Genomic DNA, 13521 nt, shown 5'->3' on the forward strand with positions numbered 1-13521 from the left:
TATCTAATAAGCTAAAGGCAGGACTAAAAAGAGTAATTCCAACCTTTGTTTCCATAATTTTGTTCTCACTTTTAGTGTCTTACCCATAAGACCTGGGTCACAGTGTTACAAGACTTCCTGGGAAGTCCCATGAATTAATACGTTGGCAATAATAACATTAAGCTCATGGACAAAATCCTTCATGTTAATGACATATATATATATAAATGAAGTGTGACTGTCATTTCTCCCCAAACTCAAAAACACATTGCTCCTGATGAAATGTACACATTAAAAGATCAAAACAGATAATAATAATTAAACTAATCAAATTGTACCATAAAATATATACCTACCAGCTCAAGGAAAAATCTATAAAATCTGAAACTAATTTAAGATGAGGATATATGTAAAAGAAGCACATCTCAAAAATGGAGGAGGCTGTGGTGGACAGAAGGCAGAACAATGGCTGTGTTCATCAATGCCATGCCTTCTCTGCCGTATGAAATAACAGGTGTGTTCTCATGGGGTAGAGATGTATAGCAGCTGTGCTCACTGAAGCTCTGAAGGCACTCAGCAATCCATTGCCTCATAGGTACACCTTCATAAGATCTAACAGAAGGGCATGTTTCCCTAAGTCTGGGAACTAGAGGATTCAGTGCCTGGAGAGTTTGATTTTTTTCTGGAAAGAGTACTAAATTTGTTGGTGGTAGAGTCCAATGGACACTGATGGGAAGACAGAAACTGGAGGTCTGTTCTAGCCATCATTCCCTGATTTATTTAGTTTTAATAGACCATTCAGCCTCCCTATAACTGGCTATCTCACAACCTATGCTTGTTGTAGCCAGTCTAGTCCAAATAAAAGGAACATATTTTGTGAGCCTAATAAATGCAAGAGACTGAACTTACAAAGATGTAGTCTGTCTTTAACTCTTGAACAGCTCAGTATTCACTGGGCCAGAGAGGTACAAACATAAATATTCAGCATAAATGTAAGTTCTGGAAGAGCTCTCAGCCAAGTAATTTCAGATATATTTAATACTTCATTTCTAATTCATGCTTTCCCTACTTCTCTTCCCTGCATCCACCAGGTGCCCCATCACGTATCTGATAGCTTCAGGATTCTGCAGAATTCTCTTCTGCCCTTTCCATGTTTTAGTGGCCACGCTGTCTTTTGTTTCTCTGACTACTTAAAGAGTCTCATTAAAACCCATAGTGTTGCTAGTCCTAGACACAAATGATGCCCAGATCTAAATCTATTTGTTTGTTTGTTTGTTCTTAAGTTCTGGGGTACATGTGCAGGATGTGCAGGTTTGTTACACAGGTAAACATGTGCCATAGGTGGTTTGCTGCACCTATCAACCCAACACCTAGGTATTAAGCCCAGCATGCATTAGCTGTTTTCCCTAATGCTCTTCCACTCCCACTCTCCCCCAACACGCCCCAGTAAATGTTGTTCCCCTCCCTGTGTCCACGTGTTCTCATTGCTCAGCTCCTACTTGTAAGTGAGAACATGCAGTGTTTGGTTTTCTGTTTCTGCGTTAGTTTGCTGAGGATAATGGCTTCCAGCTTCATCTAAGTAAATCTAAATCTTAATCTCCTCCATCACTTCTCTTTTTTTAAACCCCTCTTTATCTAATACCTGAAACACTGGGAGAGTTTAAGAATCAGTCCCTTTGTCTCCATATGTAAACATTTCTAAACAACCAACCACACTAACACGAGTGATCTTTCTAAACCACATATCTAATCATTGTACTTGCTTAATTCTTTTAATGCCTCCTCTAACTTCAAAAGACATACAAGATCCTTTTTCTCTGGTGCCTGCCTATCTAACCAGCTCACTGTCTGCCATTCCCCGCCCACAATATCCTGGAATCCAACCACACTCTACTACCTCTATTCTCTTATATTCTGCCTGGATACTCTTCCCTTCTCAATCATTTGCTCGTCCAAGACTTAGTTTGGTCTGTCAAAGGACTCTTAATCATCACCATTTAAATCAAGTTATGGTCCCTAACTGGCAGGCTTCCTAAACCACCTCTGAGCTTGTAAATCATAGCCCTGGGCCAATTTAATCCATAACATGTCTGTAGTCATGGTTTTTAATTCCTGACATTTATTTGGCCCTTTTCTGTTTTTTTCTTCTACCATCGATCCACTGACTGTTCATTTTAAGGAATGCCTGAAAAAGTAATGGCCAATGTGCCTGAAGCCAATTTGCCAAAGAATCCATTTGCCATCAGTCATTTTGATGAATTTATCGAATTTAGCTATATACCACTGTATGTAGCTATATACCACTGTAACCCTACACAGTTCTACAATAAACCACACAAAATGGAATGAAAACATTTACAGGGGGGCCAGATTTAGGGCCTTCAGACTCGCTCCACTCTGTCTCTCACTCTCTGCAGCCATTGTCTCTCAATCTCTCCGCCCCTCTGTCTTTCCATCTCTTGTCACAGATACCCTCGGCCTCCAGTCTCCCTTCCTCTCTGTCCCCTGTTCCCCCCACCCCCATCCCAGCCATGCCCTCCTGCTTCCTCTGCCCGCTAGTCTTCCCTCCTCTACCCCTGTGTGTCCCCCTCTCTAGGTCAGTGGGCCAGACTTCGTGTTTCACTGATTCTTCTTTTCAACTTAGCAGAGGGTCCTACTATTCTTACCATAACCTTTATCAATGAGTCAAGAAACAAATTTTGGTTAATTGATAAAGTTGATAAATCCATCAAAGTGGTCATAATGTGAAATTTGCCACAAGAATTTCAATAATTCTAAAATATTAGCAAAACAGCCAGTGACTCTAAAAAGAATCTGAAAACTAGTAAAAATTGAAAGGCTCCCATATGAAATGCTAAATTTTTGTCATATTTGTTAGAAGGATATATTCACAAACGTATTCAAGAAAGGCATATTTATAAATATATTCATAAGAATATATTTACAAAGAGACTAAGCCTCCTTAGAAAACTTAGCTTTTAAAAATATCAAACTGATCCTAAAATACCACTAAGATTAATGTATCCGTAAGAAAAATACACTTTATGATTGAACAGATTTTTAAAATATAGTCTTAAAATATTCATACAAAAATTTATTTATATTCATTTACTATATTTAAAACAATACTCCTTAAAATAAGTCTTTGCTAAATCTGTAAGTGTCGTAAAGTTGGCAAAATATTTATGTAGTGAGCTGATCCTTCAGTAAACTGGCTTTTGGGGAATTAGCCATTGAGAAACTGATCCTTTAGCAAGTTGGCCCTTGGCGTATCAGTTTGCTTCTCCTATACACACCTATCTAATCAGTCTCATTGCCATACATTGCAATGACTGACATCTCACTCAGCTCCCTTGGGACCCTAAGTCTTATTTATTTGGTATCGCCAGAACTTAGCACATTGTGTTTCATCTGATGAAGACTTAGAAATGTTGACTAATGAATAAGCAAATTAATTCATAAATGGCCTTTATGCTGCCTTAACCTGAATACTTTTCTCCTTCTCTTTATAGGATAGATACCAAGGGAATCTGAATTTAAATGGGTGTGACAGCCAAGGAGGAAAAACTTTCTTTCACATTTTACTCTTTATATCCATATTTGTATGTGCATGGCCTCAAAAATAATTTGTTTATGAATTATGGGCTGACCCCCAATATCAAACTTCAAGAAACTATATAAAAGGAGCTCAAAATAAAATTTTACTAGGTTGACTAATGTTTGGCGTAAAATTGATTGAAGCCTTACTAAACAATTGAAAATATTTTGTTTACAAGATATTTATCACAAACACTTTTGTTATACTTGGATTTGCCCTGTAGATTTATTAATAACTTCTATTCTCCAAAGGCTTTGAACAGAATGTTCCCTATATATAGTAAAGACTGCACATATCTACTATTTGTTATTGTCAACATGTGGTTCACCCTGAAGCCAAGACTATCTCAACAGACCTTAAATATGGTGCTTTGCCAGGACACACCAAGGCTAGATCAGCTTCAAACTTATAAAGTCAAATTCCTGCTCTACACCCACTGTTGGGCAGCACACTTAGTCAAAACTGAATTTGTAGTCATACCCCAGACTCATTCTTCCTCCTGAGCTCTCTACGTCAGTGAATTGTCCCTCATTCCATTATTCTTAGCACCACCACCCCCACACTCAATTCCTCTCAGGTAGATTCATAAAGAATAGACAGAAAGAACCAAAGGGTGATAAGCTATCAGCCTTGTTAATACTTACATGGTAACTCACACATTACAAGGCTTCCTAGTATGGAAGAGGATGCATAGGGCTGTGGCCCAAAATATGGCATCATGCTCCTTCCAACTAGCACTGAAGACAACATGGTGTAGAAGGGGCCAACTAATGCACCCTGTCTCAGGCTGTGAACACCCTCTTTCCCAACTGAGACTTACTACCTTTACTACCTGGACATGCAAATAAACCAAAGCCTGAACAAAAGCAAATCCAAATGATAATTTTTTTTTACAAAAATTATGCCACACATAAGCAATGACCCAAAAAACAGAGGTGGCCCTCTGACTCTGGCCTATCTCACCATTGAGATTAGTCACTCCTCTGCCTGTGCTTAGGACACTAAACTTGTGGAAAGAGAACCTATAAAGGTACAATCACTTTCTTCCTCTTTAGCAAGGTCAGCAGAAGTCACCTCTTTGGATCCTGGAAGAGTAGGGAAATACGGAAACAAGAATCTCACCTTACCACTCTCCATGATTTCTCCATTCATCCACATCAAGTACTAGAGCATAAATCTAAACTATATCCTTTTTCTTACTTCCTCATCATTCCCTGTATTCTATCAGCCACTAAATCCTGAAGTTCTGTCTCATAGATATTTTTCCATGTATCGTTTCTTCTTTATACATCCTACCTTGATCCTAGATCCAGCCCTCACTGTCCTTTGCCAACACTACAGTAACAATCCCCCCATTCCTCTCTCTGATTTAAGCCTTATCCTGTTTCTTAAACTCTGCACAGCAGCCAGAGTGATCATTTTGAAACTCAATCATGTCACCCTCTGACAGATTCCCATTCACTACAGAATAAAGGCCAAGCTCTTTAGAATGACTTACAAAACCCTTCATGGCCTACCTACCTTTGCAAACTCATCTGCCTCTTTTTCCCTGTCCCATAGGCATCTCAGTAATATTAAAACAGTTGTAGTTTCTGATATTCACCATGCAATTGCAAGTCTCCATCCCTTCGTTCATGTGAGTCTTTCTGTCTAAAATACCCTTGACTCTTTGTCTCATTTGGTTAACCCTGATTCAATCTTGAAGATTTTGTTTAAGGTGTTTCTCCTTCAGGAACCCTTCCCTAAATTCAACCCTGGCTCTCTGTCCTGCTCCCTCAAGCTGGGGTATCCTTCCCTCTTCTCTATTCCCATAACACTCTGTGAATTGCTCCATCATTAAATTTTTCACCCTATGCTGATATTTATATACATGTCTGTTTTCCTTTGGCGCAGGGGCCATATCCCCAATAACAAGAGATTACCAGCATTCAGGAGAAGTCTGTGAACCTAAACTGAACTCTTTGCTCTTCCAAATCATTTATTCATTTCTTTATTTTCCATTAATTCTATAATCATTTACTAATGAATTCCATGGGTATGGCCCACTCCACTCACCCACTTTCATTTTGCTGGGTAGTATCCTGATTTCTCAGATATTTTTGGGCTGTATGAAAATCATTCACTTTTCCCCTCTCTATACATTCCAGAGCATATCAAAAACATTTGTTAACCACTTTCAAATTGTGATTTGTTTTTGAATTACACGTTTGAATCATTTTTATATGCTTCTTGTTCTGATGACACAACTGACTGATTACACTTCTTCTCTTTTATGGGTATAGGCTGACATAAGTGATGCTGTGTGACAGTCTAATACCCTGGAATTGTGAGATTTTGCTCCCTCCTTGCTGTCTTCTATCTGCAGGAAATTCAGATCTCTATGGCAGCCATCAGAGTTAAATACATGTTGATAAATAATATAAGTGAAGTAACAGCAGATTATTATTTTACAGCAGGTCTTTGAAGCTACTCAGACTCAGCCTGTCTCTTCCTGATTCAGAAAAGCTTTCAGCCCACTGGCTTTAGCTGCTAACGGACACTGATTTTTTTAAATTTGAGTTCATAAAGGGTGAAGTTTTAAAAGCTTTGATGTAAATCCTAGAATTTCCAAACAAAATCTCAAAAAAGAATGAAGAAACACAGAGGGTGGGTGGTTGCCAGTCTGTGGAAGTCAAAAGCAGGGCAGGCCAGCTAATCCAGGGGCATTGGGATTGGGAGCTGGGGAACAATGAAAGATATGGGCTCTCCAGGCCTCTGGTAATGACCATGAGCAGCCAAGAGCAAGTGAGAGTGGGAAGAAGCCAGGAAAGACAGGGCCGTGAAATGATGATAAACAAAGGCCTGTTAGCTCTGACTCTCCTACTACAATGGGCTCACTTCTCAAGGAAAGAGTAAGATTTATACAAACCACCTCAAAAAGAGAACTTTAAAATAAGAAGAAGAAGCAGCTAATCAGTTAATTTTGCACAACCAATACTTAGATTAATAAATACTCGGCCCTACAACCTCATGGAAATATATTAAGTACATACACACTCCATCACCTCTATAAGGAATCAAAATATTTAGCAACCAGCCCAGAATGGATCAGCCAATCAGAACAGACACTGGCCATAAACACCAGTCAGGCCATCCTGGAGCACAAAGCTAAATATAAGCCCTGAATAAACACACAACTGCGCAAACAACAGGCATATCTTCCCTCCCCCGCAAAGTTCCACTTTAGAGTCAACTCTGGTTCCTCTCCCAAGCAACAAGAGCGATTAGCCATAAAAATTTGAATGAAAAATCTGAAGTTATTCTTGTGCATATTGGCTTTTTGCCTGAAGCTAAAAAAAAATGACTTGAGTTTCTTTTTCCATTTTCAGCATTTTATTTGTCCTCCTTGCTGTTTCTAGGCTCTAAAGGCCAGCGATTTTCCCATTTCCACTGCCCTGCAATCCAAAGCTCCCTCCTCAAAATAGACATCGAAAAATCATGAGCTGTTTCTTGGTCGCAGGCCTTGTAGGAATTCCTGAGCATTGCCTTCCTACTCAAGCTTCTCATCATCTCCCCAAGCATCCAGCACTTCCTCATTTCTTTTCTACCTTCTCCTCCAGACCTGGTTTCAAATCCAATCCTCCATCCCCAAGCTTTATACACTACTCATTTTCTTGCCATTTTGTCCATTAAAAATTCTCTGCAGAATAGTAGCAATTTTAGGATGTTCTGACGTCCGTGTCATTGAGCTGTAGCTCCCCACCCCATTTTTGAATGGGAACATTTATTACTAATCTCTTGTCACTCATTCTTTTTTTTTTTTTTTTTTTTTTTTGAGATGGAGACTCGCTCTTTCCCCCAGGCTGGAGTGCAGTGGCATGATCTCGGCTCACTGCAAGCTCCGCCTCCCAGGTTCACGCCATTCTCTTGCCTCAGCCTCCCGAGTAGCTGGGACTACAGGCGCCCGCCACCATGCCCGGCTAATTTTTTGTATATTTTTTTAGTAGAGACGGGGTTTCACCATGTTAGCCAGGAAGATCTCAATCGTCTGACCTTGTGATCCTCCCGCCTCGGCCTCCCAAAGTGCTGGGATTACAGGCGTGAGCCACCATGCCCGGCCAAATCTAATGTCAGTCATTCTCTTAAATAATTTGCTTGTATCATGTCACTTAGCCATTAAAATGCATTTAAACATTATTTTCACTTTGCAGGCGACTGGGGATCAGAAAGACTAAGGCACTTGTTATTGATGACACAGCTAATAAGCAGTGAAATCAGTCTGAACTCAGGAGACAGTTGATTTCAATTTCTTGTTCTTTCTTACCTTACATTGCTGCTCTAAAATAAAAAACAAAAATACTAATAAAATTGTCCAAAGTTATAGGGCCTGGCCTCGATTTGAATGACACTTTTCTAACTCAACCGAAAGTTTTCACATATTATAGCTGGGTCACCACTCTACATCTTCACACTGCTTATCAATCTCAAGCCAACAAAGCCCTAAGCAGCCCTCAGCTTGAGAAAAATGTTAACCAAAATAACTTCTACCTATCACTACTGAAGAGAAATGAAAGATTAATTTGATATATTCCTAGTATATGTTGCCACTTATTTGAATCAATGCTCCATTAGGTATTCCAAAATTATTTAAAAATCAATAATGATCAGATTTGGGTTAAATGGTAAAGTCAACAAACCCAAAGCATTATTTTGAGGGTTGAGGTGATTGGTTTCTTTCTTTAGAATTAGATAGAAGGAAAATTAATTTGCAGTTAGACATTGGCCCCAGAGTAAAGAAGGAGGGCTTATTTCTGCTCAGGACTGGTACACATACAGGCGTGCATGTGCTTGTGAGTGTGTGTGCATGCATGTGTGCATGTGTGTGCTTGTGTGGGAGGTAGTGGACACACACTGAGGTCCAGCTGCACTGAAGCAGGTTTGGAGGGCCCTAGGAAGGCATGGGCAGAAACTGACCTGCTCTCTAGGGGCATGCTGATTAACTAAACTTAATGTAAGACCATATTGTTTTTAACCTCAGAAATATTTACCAGAAAATCAGGGACCATGACCTCCTGGACAAAAGGAAAACAGTCACAGCACTGAAGGCAGGAGAGGACCGAGCTATTCTCCTGGGACTGGCTATGATGGTGTGCTCCATCATGATGTATTTTCTGCTGGGAATCACACTCCTGCGCTCATACATGCAGAGGTAATACCACTGGGTGGGTGGGACCCTGCTGTTTGTCTCCTCCTCCATCCTCCCCCATCACTTAGGCAACCCTAAGGTCATCTTCCTCACCTTCTTTCCTGATAAGAACTTTGAGAAGTTCCTGGTAAATAATACTTTTCAATAATGTTATCTAATAATAATGATACATATAGCTCTACGTATAATCTGGATACCAGGTGTCAAAGACTTCTACTTGTTTAATTATCACAATTACTCTATAAGGTAAGTATAAATATACTCATTATAAAAACGGCAAAACTGAGGCTCAAGAGAGATATGATTTCCCCAGTGTCATACAGCTCTTGCTTGTGGCAGAGCTAAGATTCAAGCCCACATCTCGCTTATTCCAAAGTCACTGTTCCTGCCACTTCACACTTCTGTCCGTTCCCCACCCTCCTCCCTTTTCCACCCCAACCAACCCCTCCATCACCTTCCACGTGAGTGGTTCTCAACTGTATATTCCAACTTCCCCAGAAACTCTTAAAAATGCTAATACCCAGCCCCCATCATCATCAACCCAGAAGGTCAGATTTAATTGGTCCGGAGTGGGACCCAGTCACCAGTATCTGTTAAAGCTCCCCAGGTTGTTCTAATGGGCCTTCCAGGCTGAGAAACACTGCTATGCATCAACTTTTAAAAATAACAGATTTTGAATCTTTTCATTTCAATATTTGCTGTAGGTGTATTGAATGGATAGGGAGGCAAATAAATTGTGGGATAGCAAGTGTACTGCTGTCCTCAGTAAGCCATGTAGTAAATCCCACCAGCATCTCTAGCTAACTGTTGTCCATAAATTGGACACTCTAAACATAGGCGAGCCCAGCCCTGATGTATCGAATGGGGGGAAGTCTCACAGCAGTTCAGCTTAAAGAAACAAGACCTTTTCAAATGAAAAATTGAGGTTTCAATCCAAAAGAAAATGAAACCATTTTGTGGCATTTGTTTCTCCATCTAAATTAATACTTTCATTTTAGAAGCAAAATCTAGCTGAAATACAGTAATTTGCTGAAATTAAGGCATCATCTTTCACATTTGTGGCTGCTCTGCTCTGTTTCTCTGATGGCCTTCAGCTGTGCTCATTTTCTATGAAAGTGCTGATGCCTCAGGCCCCAAGTGGTCGTTGATTCCAAAATGCTTTCAGCTCTTCACATCTGGTTAGAACCATCAGAGACTTTTTCCTCAGTATATAAGCAAAATGTGACCACCCATGTTCCAGGAAAATACAGTTTGCCACACCAAGGGAGGGGATCAGGTCTAGTATCCTGCTTCTGGAATAAAACTTCACACATGCAAAGGGGCAGGAAGCTGTGGATGCCTGTCCAACAAAAGGAAAGGGTATTAATCTGCAAAGAAAACATGTTTTCCCATTGCTATGGTGATCAGCTTATACCCAAAACCAAACCATCAATTGCTGGTGTGTTAATTCCTAATTACAAATGTTAATCTTGATCATAAAATTAAAGGTATTTTTAAATGACCAGTTGACCAATGGGCAGCTGGAATCCTTCCAGGTGAGAGGTAACAGGGCACCCTTATTCATCCATTAGTCTGCATAAAAGGGTTTCTTTTCCATTGTGTTTGTGGGGAGACAGCAAAACACAATAGAATGAGCCTGGGCCTTAGAGAATTACAAGATTGGATCACAATTTCCAACACTTACTGCCCATATGTCCTTGCATATGTCATGGGATTTCTCAGTTCACTCACTTTTAAAAAGAAATTACTACCCAACTTGCACAGCTGTTGAGAGAACAAAAGAAGGTAATGTATGTAAATTACCAATTAGGGTGAAAGGAATGTGCAGTAAGTGATTGCTCATGACATAATGAAAGGGTTGAGTTATCTTTTTTCCCTTATTAGAAAGACCTTAAGGCATTCTGTCACTGTCCTTCCATCTCTGTCAAGCTGGACCACACGACCCTCCACTCCTTTGCCATCTCTCCCCTCCTTCTCCCTCACACCTTCTGTGCCTACAAACTGGGCTGGGGAGGGAGTTGGGATGCAGAAAGTACAAAGTGAAACATACAGAGGTAGGGGCTGGAGCATGTCAAGAAGCTGCCTACAATGTAGAAATACAGGGTGAGGACAGGTGATGATTTTAAAGTATGCCTCATGTTACCAGTGAGTTCCATAAGGGAAAAAAGAACTTAAGTCAAGCACTGGAGAATACCATATCCAATGGAAGTCATTGAAAACGTTCTCACATGTCCAAGTTTGTCTATGTTATATGGTAGTTTGCTTAAAGCTGTTCTATTCGAAGGCCTAAACTTTACACAGATAGATCATATTAGAGATTTAGAAAAATTTTTCAGCTTCAGGAGATGAGAAATAATTCCCTCAGACTATACCTTTCTCACTATTAGCTCTTGGGCCTGTGTTTACTCTCACCCCTTTCTCTGTAGCGTGTGGACCGAAGAGTCTCAATGCACCTTGCTGAATGCGTCCATCACGGAAACATTTAATTGCTCCTTCAGCTGTGGTCCAGACTGCTGGAAACTTTCTCAGTACCCCTGCCTCCAGGTGTACGTTAACCTGACTTCTTCCGGGGAAAAGCTCCTCCTCTACCACACAGAAGAGACAATAAAAATCAATCAGAAGGTAGGAACTTGGCATACTGCATTTCAGTTACCCCGCAGAGCTTCACACCAGGCTCTCTGCCTCTGAAGTTCCCCTTTGCCAGCATTTCAAAGGAAAGTACTTCCAGGAAGCAGAGCCTGCCTCTTCCATTCAGAGAACTTGCTATGTGACTCTTGCCTAGAAAATATTTATTTTCTGTGCAAGTTGTGGACAAATCATTCCTACATTTGTGGTAGTGCAGATTTAGCTTTCACTTCCATTTGAAAGGGTAAATATTAATATATCTTTACACAAATAGACTGAGTCTTTCAAAGCAAGTATGCAGCTTAGAGATGTACAAGACAAAACCATGTGTTTGTCCTGTACCTGGGAACCATCAGGTAAAGGTGTATTCTGTTTGTCCATGGTCAATGTCATTTAGTTCTGTGACCTCAGGGATATAACAACCTTTATGATCCTCAGCTTCCTTTTCTCTAAAAAGTAACAAATGGCCACCTTGCAAGGTCCTTATGAAGATGAGTCCTGAGCATGTACAATGTTAAGCAGAGCATGCTACTTTCAACCCATGGTCACTCTGTGTGTGTGTGTGTGTGTGTGTGTGTGTGTGTGTGTGTGTGTGTGTGTGTGTGTTCTTCACATATGTTATATTCATAGAGGCTGAATTTTCCAGTCCACTAAGATATTCAAGTCCACATGGCAGATATTCAACGAATGTGTATTTTATTAAAGCTTTACATAAAATTTACATTTATAAGGTCTGGGATGACCAGGAAGGTGTCAGCAGAACCAACTTGCCATTACAATTTTAAGTTAAATATATTGAGTTTTGGATTTGTGGTAACAATTCGATATGCAGAATAATCTCATATGCCAAGACAACTCGATGCCACTCTTGGCTCTTATTACCAGGATAAACCCTTCTGACCTCTAATCTTTCTTGTAAAAGCTTTTCTTTTCATTAAATTGTCAGCACTTAAATGAAATAACTTATTGAAAAAAATGCAGTAGATTCAAGGTTCAATACTAGCACATAGAGAGTGAATAGGATTTGTTTCTGATAAACCCACCTTGAACTTTTGTTACAATAACTTAAAGGAATTCTTGCAAATATCTCTGAGGACTCAACATAATAAATATTTCAGAGAATGTTGTTTGAAAATGCTGGCTCTGATTTTCTTTCATTTGTAGTAGCCACAAATAACACCAGTCCCAGTGCTGTGCTGCAGTATGTAAAGCCTAGCTCTCTCACAAAGTGCTTGTCTTTCAAGATCTTCCCTTAAGTCAGATTTTAAAATCAAAGCTGACCAGTAACGACAAATGCCTATAAAACTCTTAAACCTGAAGAGGCATCAAAAAGTGGGACATATTTTCATTTCCTCATTTTGACAATTTATCACTACAGCCCTGTGAATGCATTATTTAGGCTATAAACGGAGAGGGAAGCTACTAATAAATGTCCCAGACATGTATTCAGGACTGGTACCCTATTTGCTCTCAGCATAATACTAGGTCATCATTTGTTTTATTGGCCCCACTATCTTGTTTTTTAAAGTAAATTATAACATACAGAACTGTGCATGAAATGAAAAAGTACAGCTCAAGTATGACAAACAGATTCATAACCACCATGTAACCACCTTAAGGGTAAAGAAATACAACATTTTCTGTACCCCAAAAACACCCTACATGCCCCCTCTCAATAACTATAGGGTCTGCCTCCACCAAAGACAATTATCCTGACTGTTTATGGCAATTACTTTCTTACTTTTCTTTGTACTTTTATCACCTAAGGATATATCCTTAAACATATATATTTTGTTAATAGTTTTGCCTCATTTTTAAGCATTATATAAATGGAATCACATAGAATACTTTCCTTTCTGTCTGGTTTTCTTCACATAGCATTATGTTTGTTAGATTTATTCCATTTGGTTACAGTTCATTCATTTTCATTACTGTATCATATTCCATTGTATGAGTATGTCTGTTTATTTATTCATTCTACTGCTGATGGACATTTTGAATTGTCTACAGTTTGGGACTACTACAAGTAATTCTACCATGAATATTCTCATATATGTCTCTGGTGCACAAGCACACACACTTCCATCAGGTATAAACCTGGGAATGGAATATTTAAATCATAGAGTATCCATAT

At 39.6% G+C, this 13521-nt stretch overlaps 1 protein-coding gene across 2 annotated transcripts in view; it reads left to right on the top strand.

The window, feature by feature from the left end:
- Positions 1-13521, top strand: part of KCNMB2 (potassium calcium-activated channel subfamily M regulatory beta subunit 2) — a 304180-nt gene that overhangs the window by 276744 nt on the left and 13915 nt on the right. For both annotated transcript variants that reach the window (XM_016942315.3, XM_516884.5), the window contains 2 exons: positions 8595-8765; positions 11189-11384. In XM_016942315.3, coding sequence (XP_016797804.1) covers positions 8595-8765; positions 11189-11384 — 367 coding nt within the window. The remainder of the gene's footprint in view (positions 1-8594; positions 8766-11188; positions 11385-13521) is intronic.

Source organism: Pan troglodytes, chromosome 2 (genome assembly GCF_028858775.2).
Source record: "Pan troglodytes isolate AG18354 chromosome 2, NHGRI_mPanTro3-v2.0_pri, whole genome shotgun sequence".
Taxonomy (NCBI): Eukaryota; Metazoa; Chordata; class Mammalia; order Primates; family Hominidae; genus Pan; species Pan troglodytes.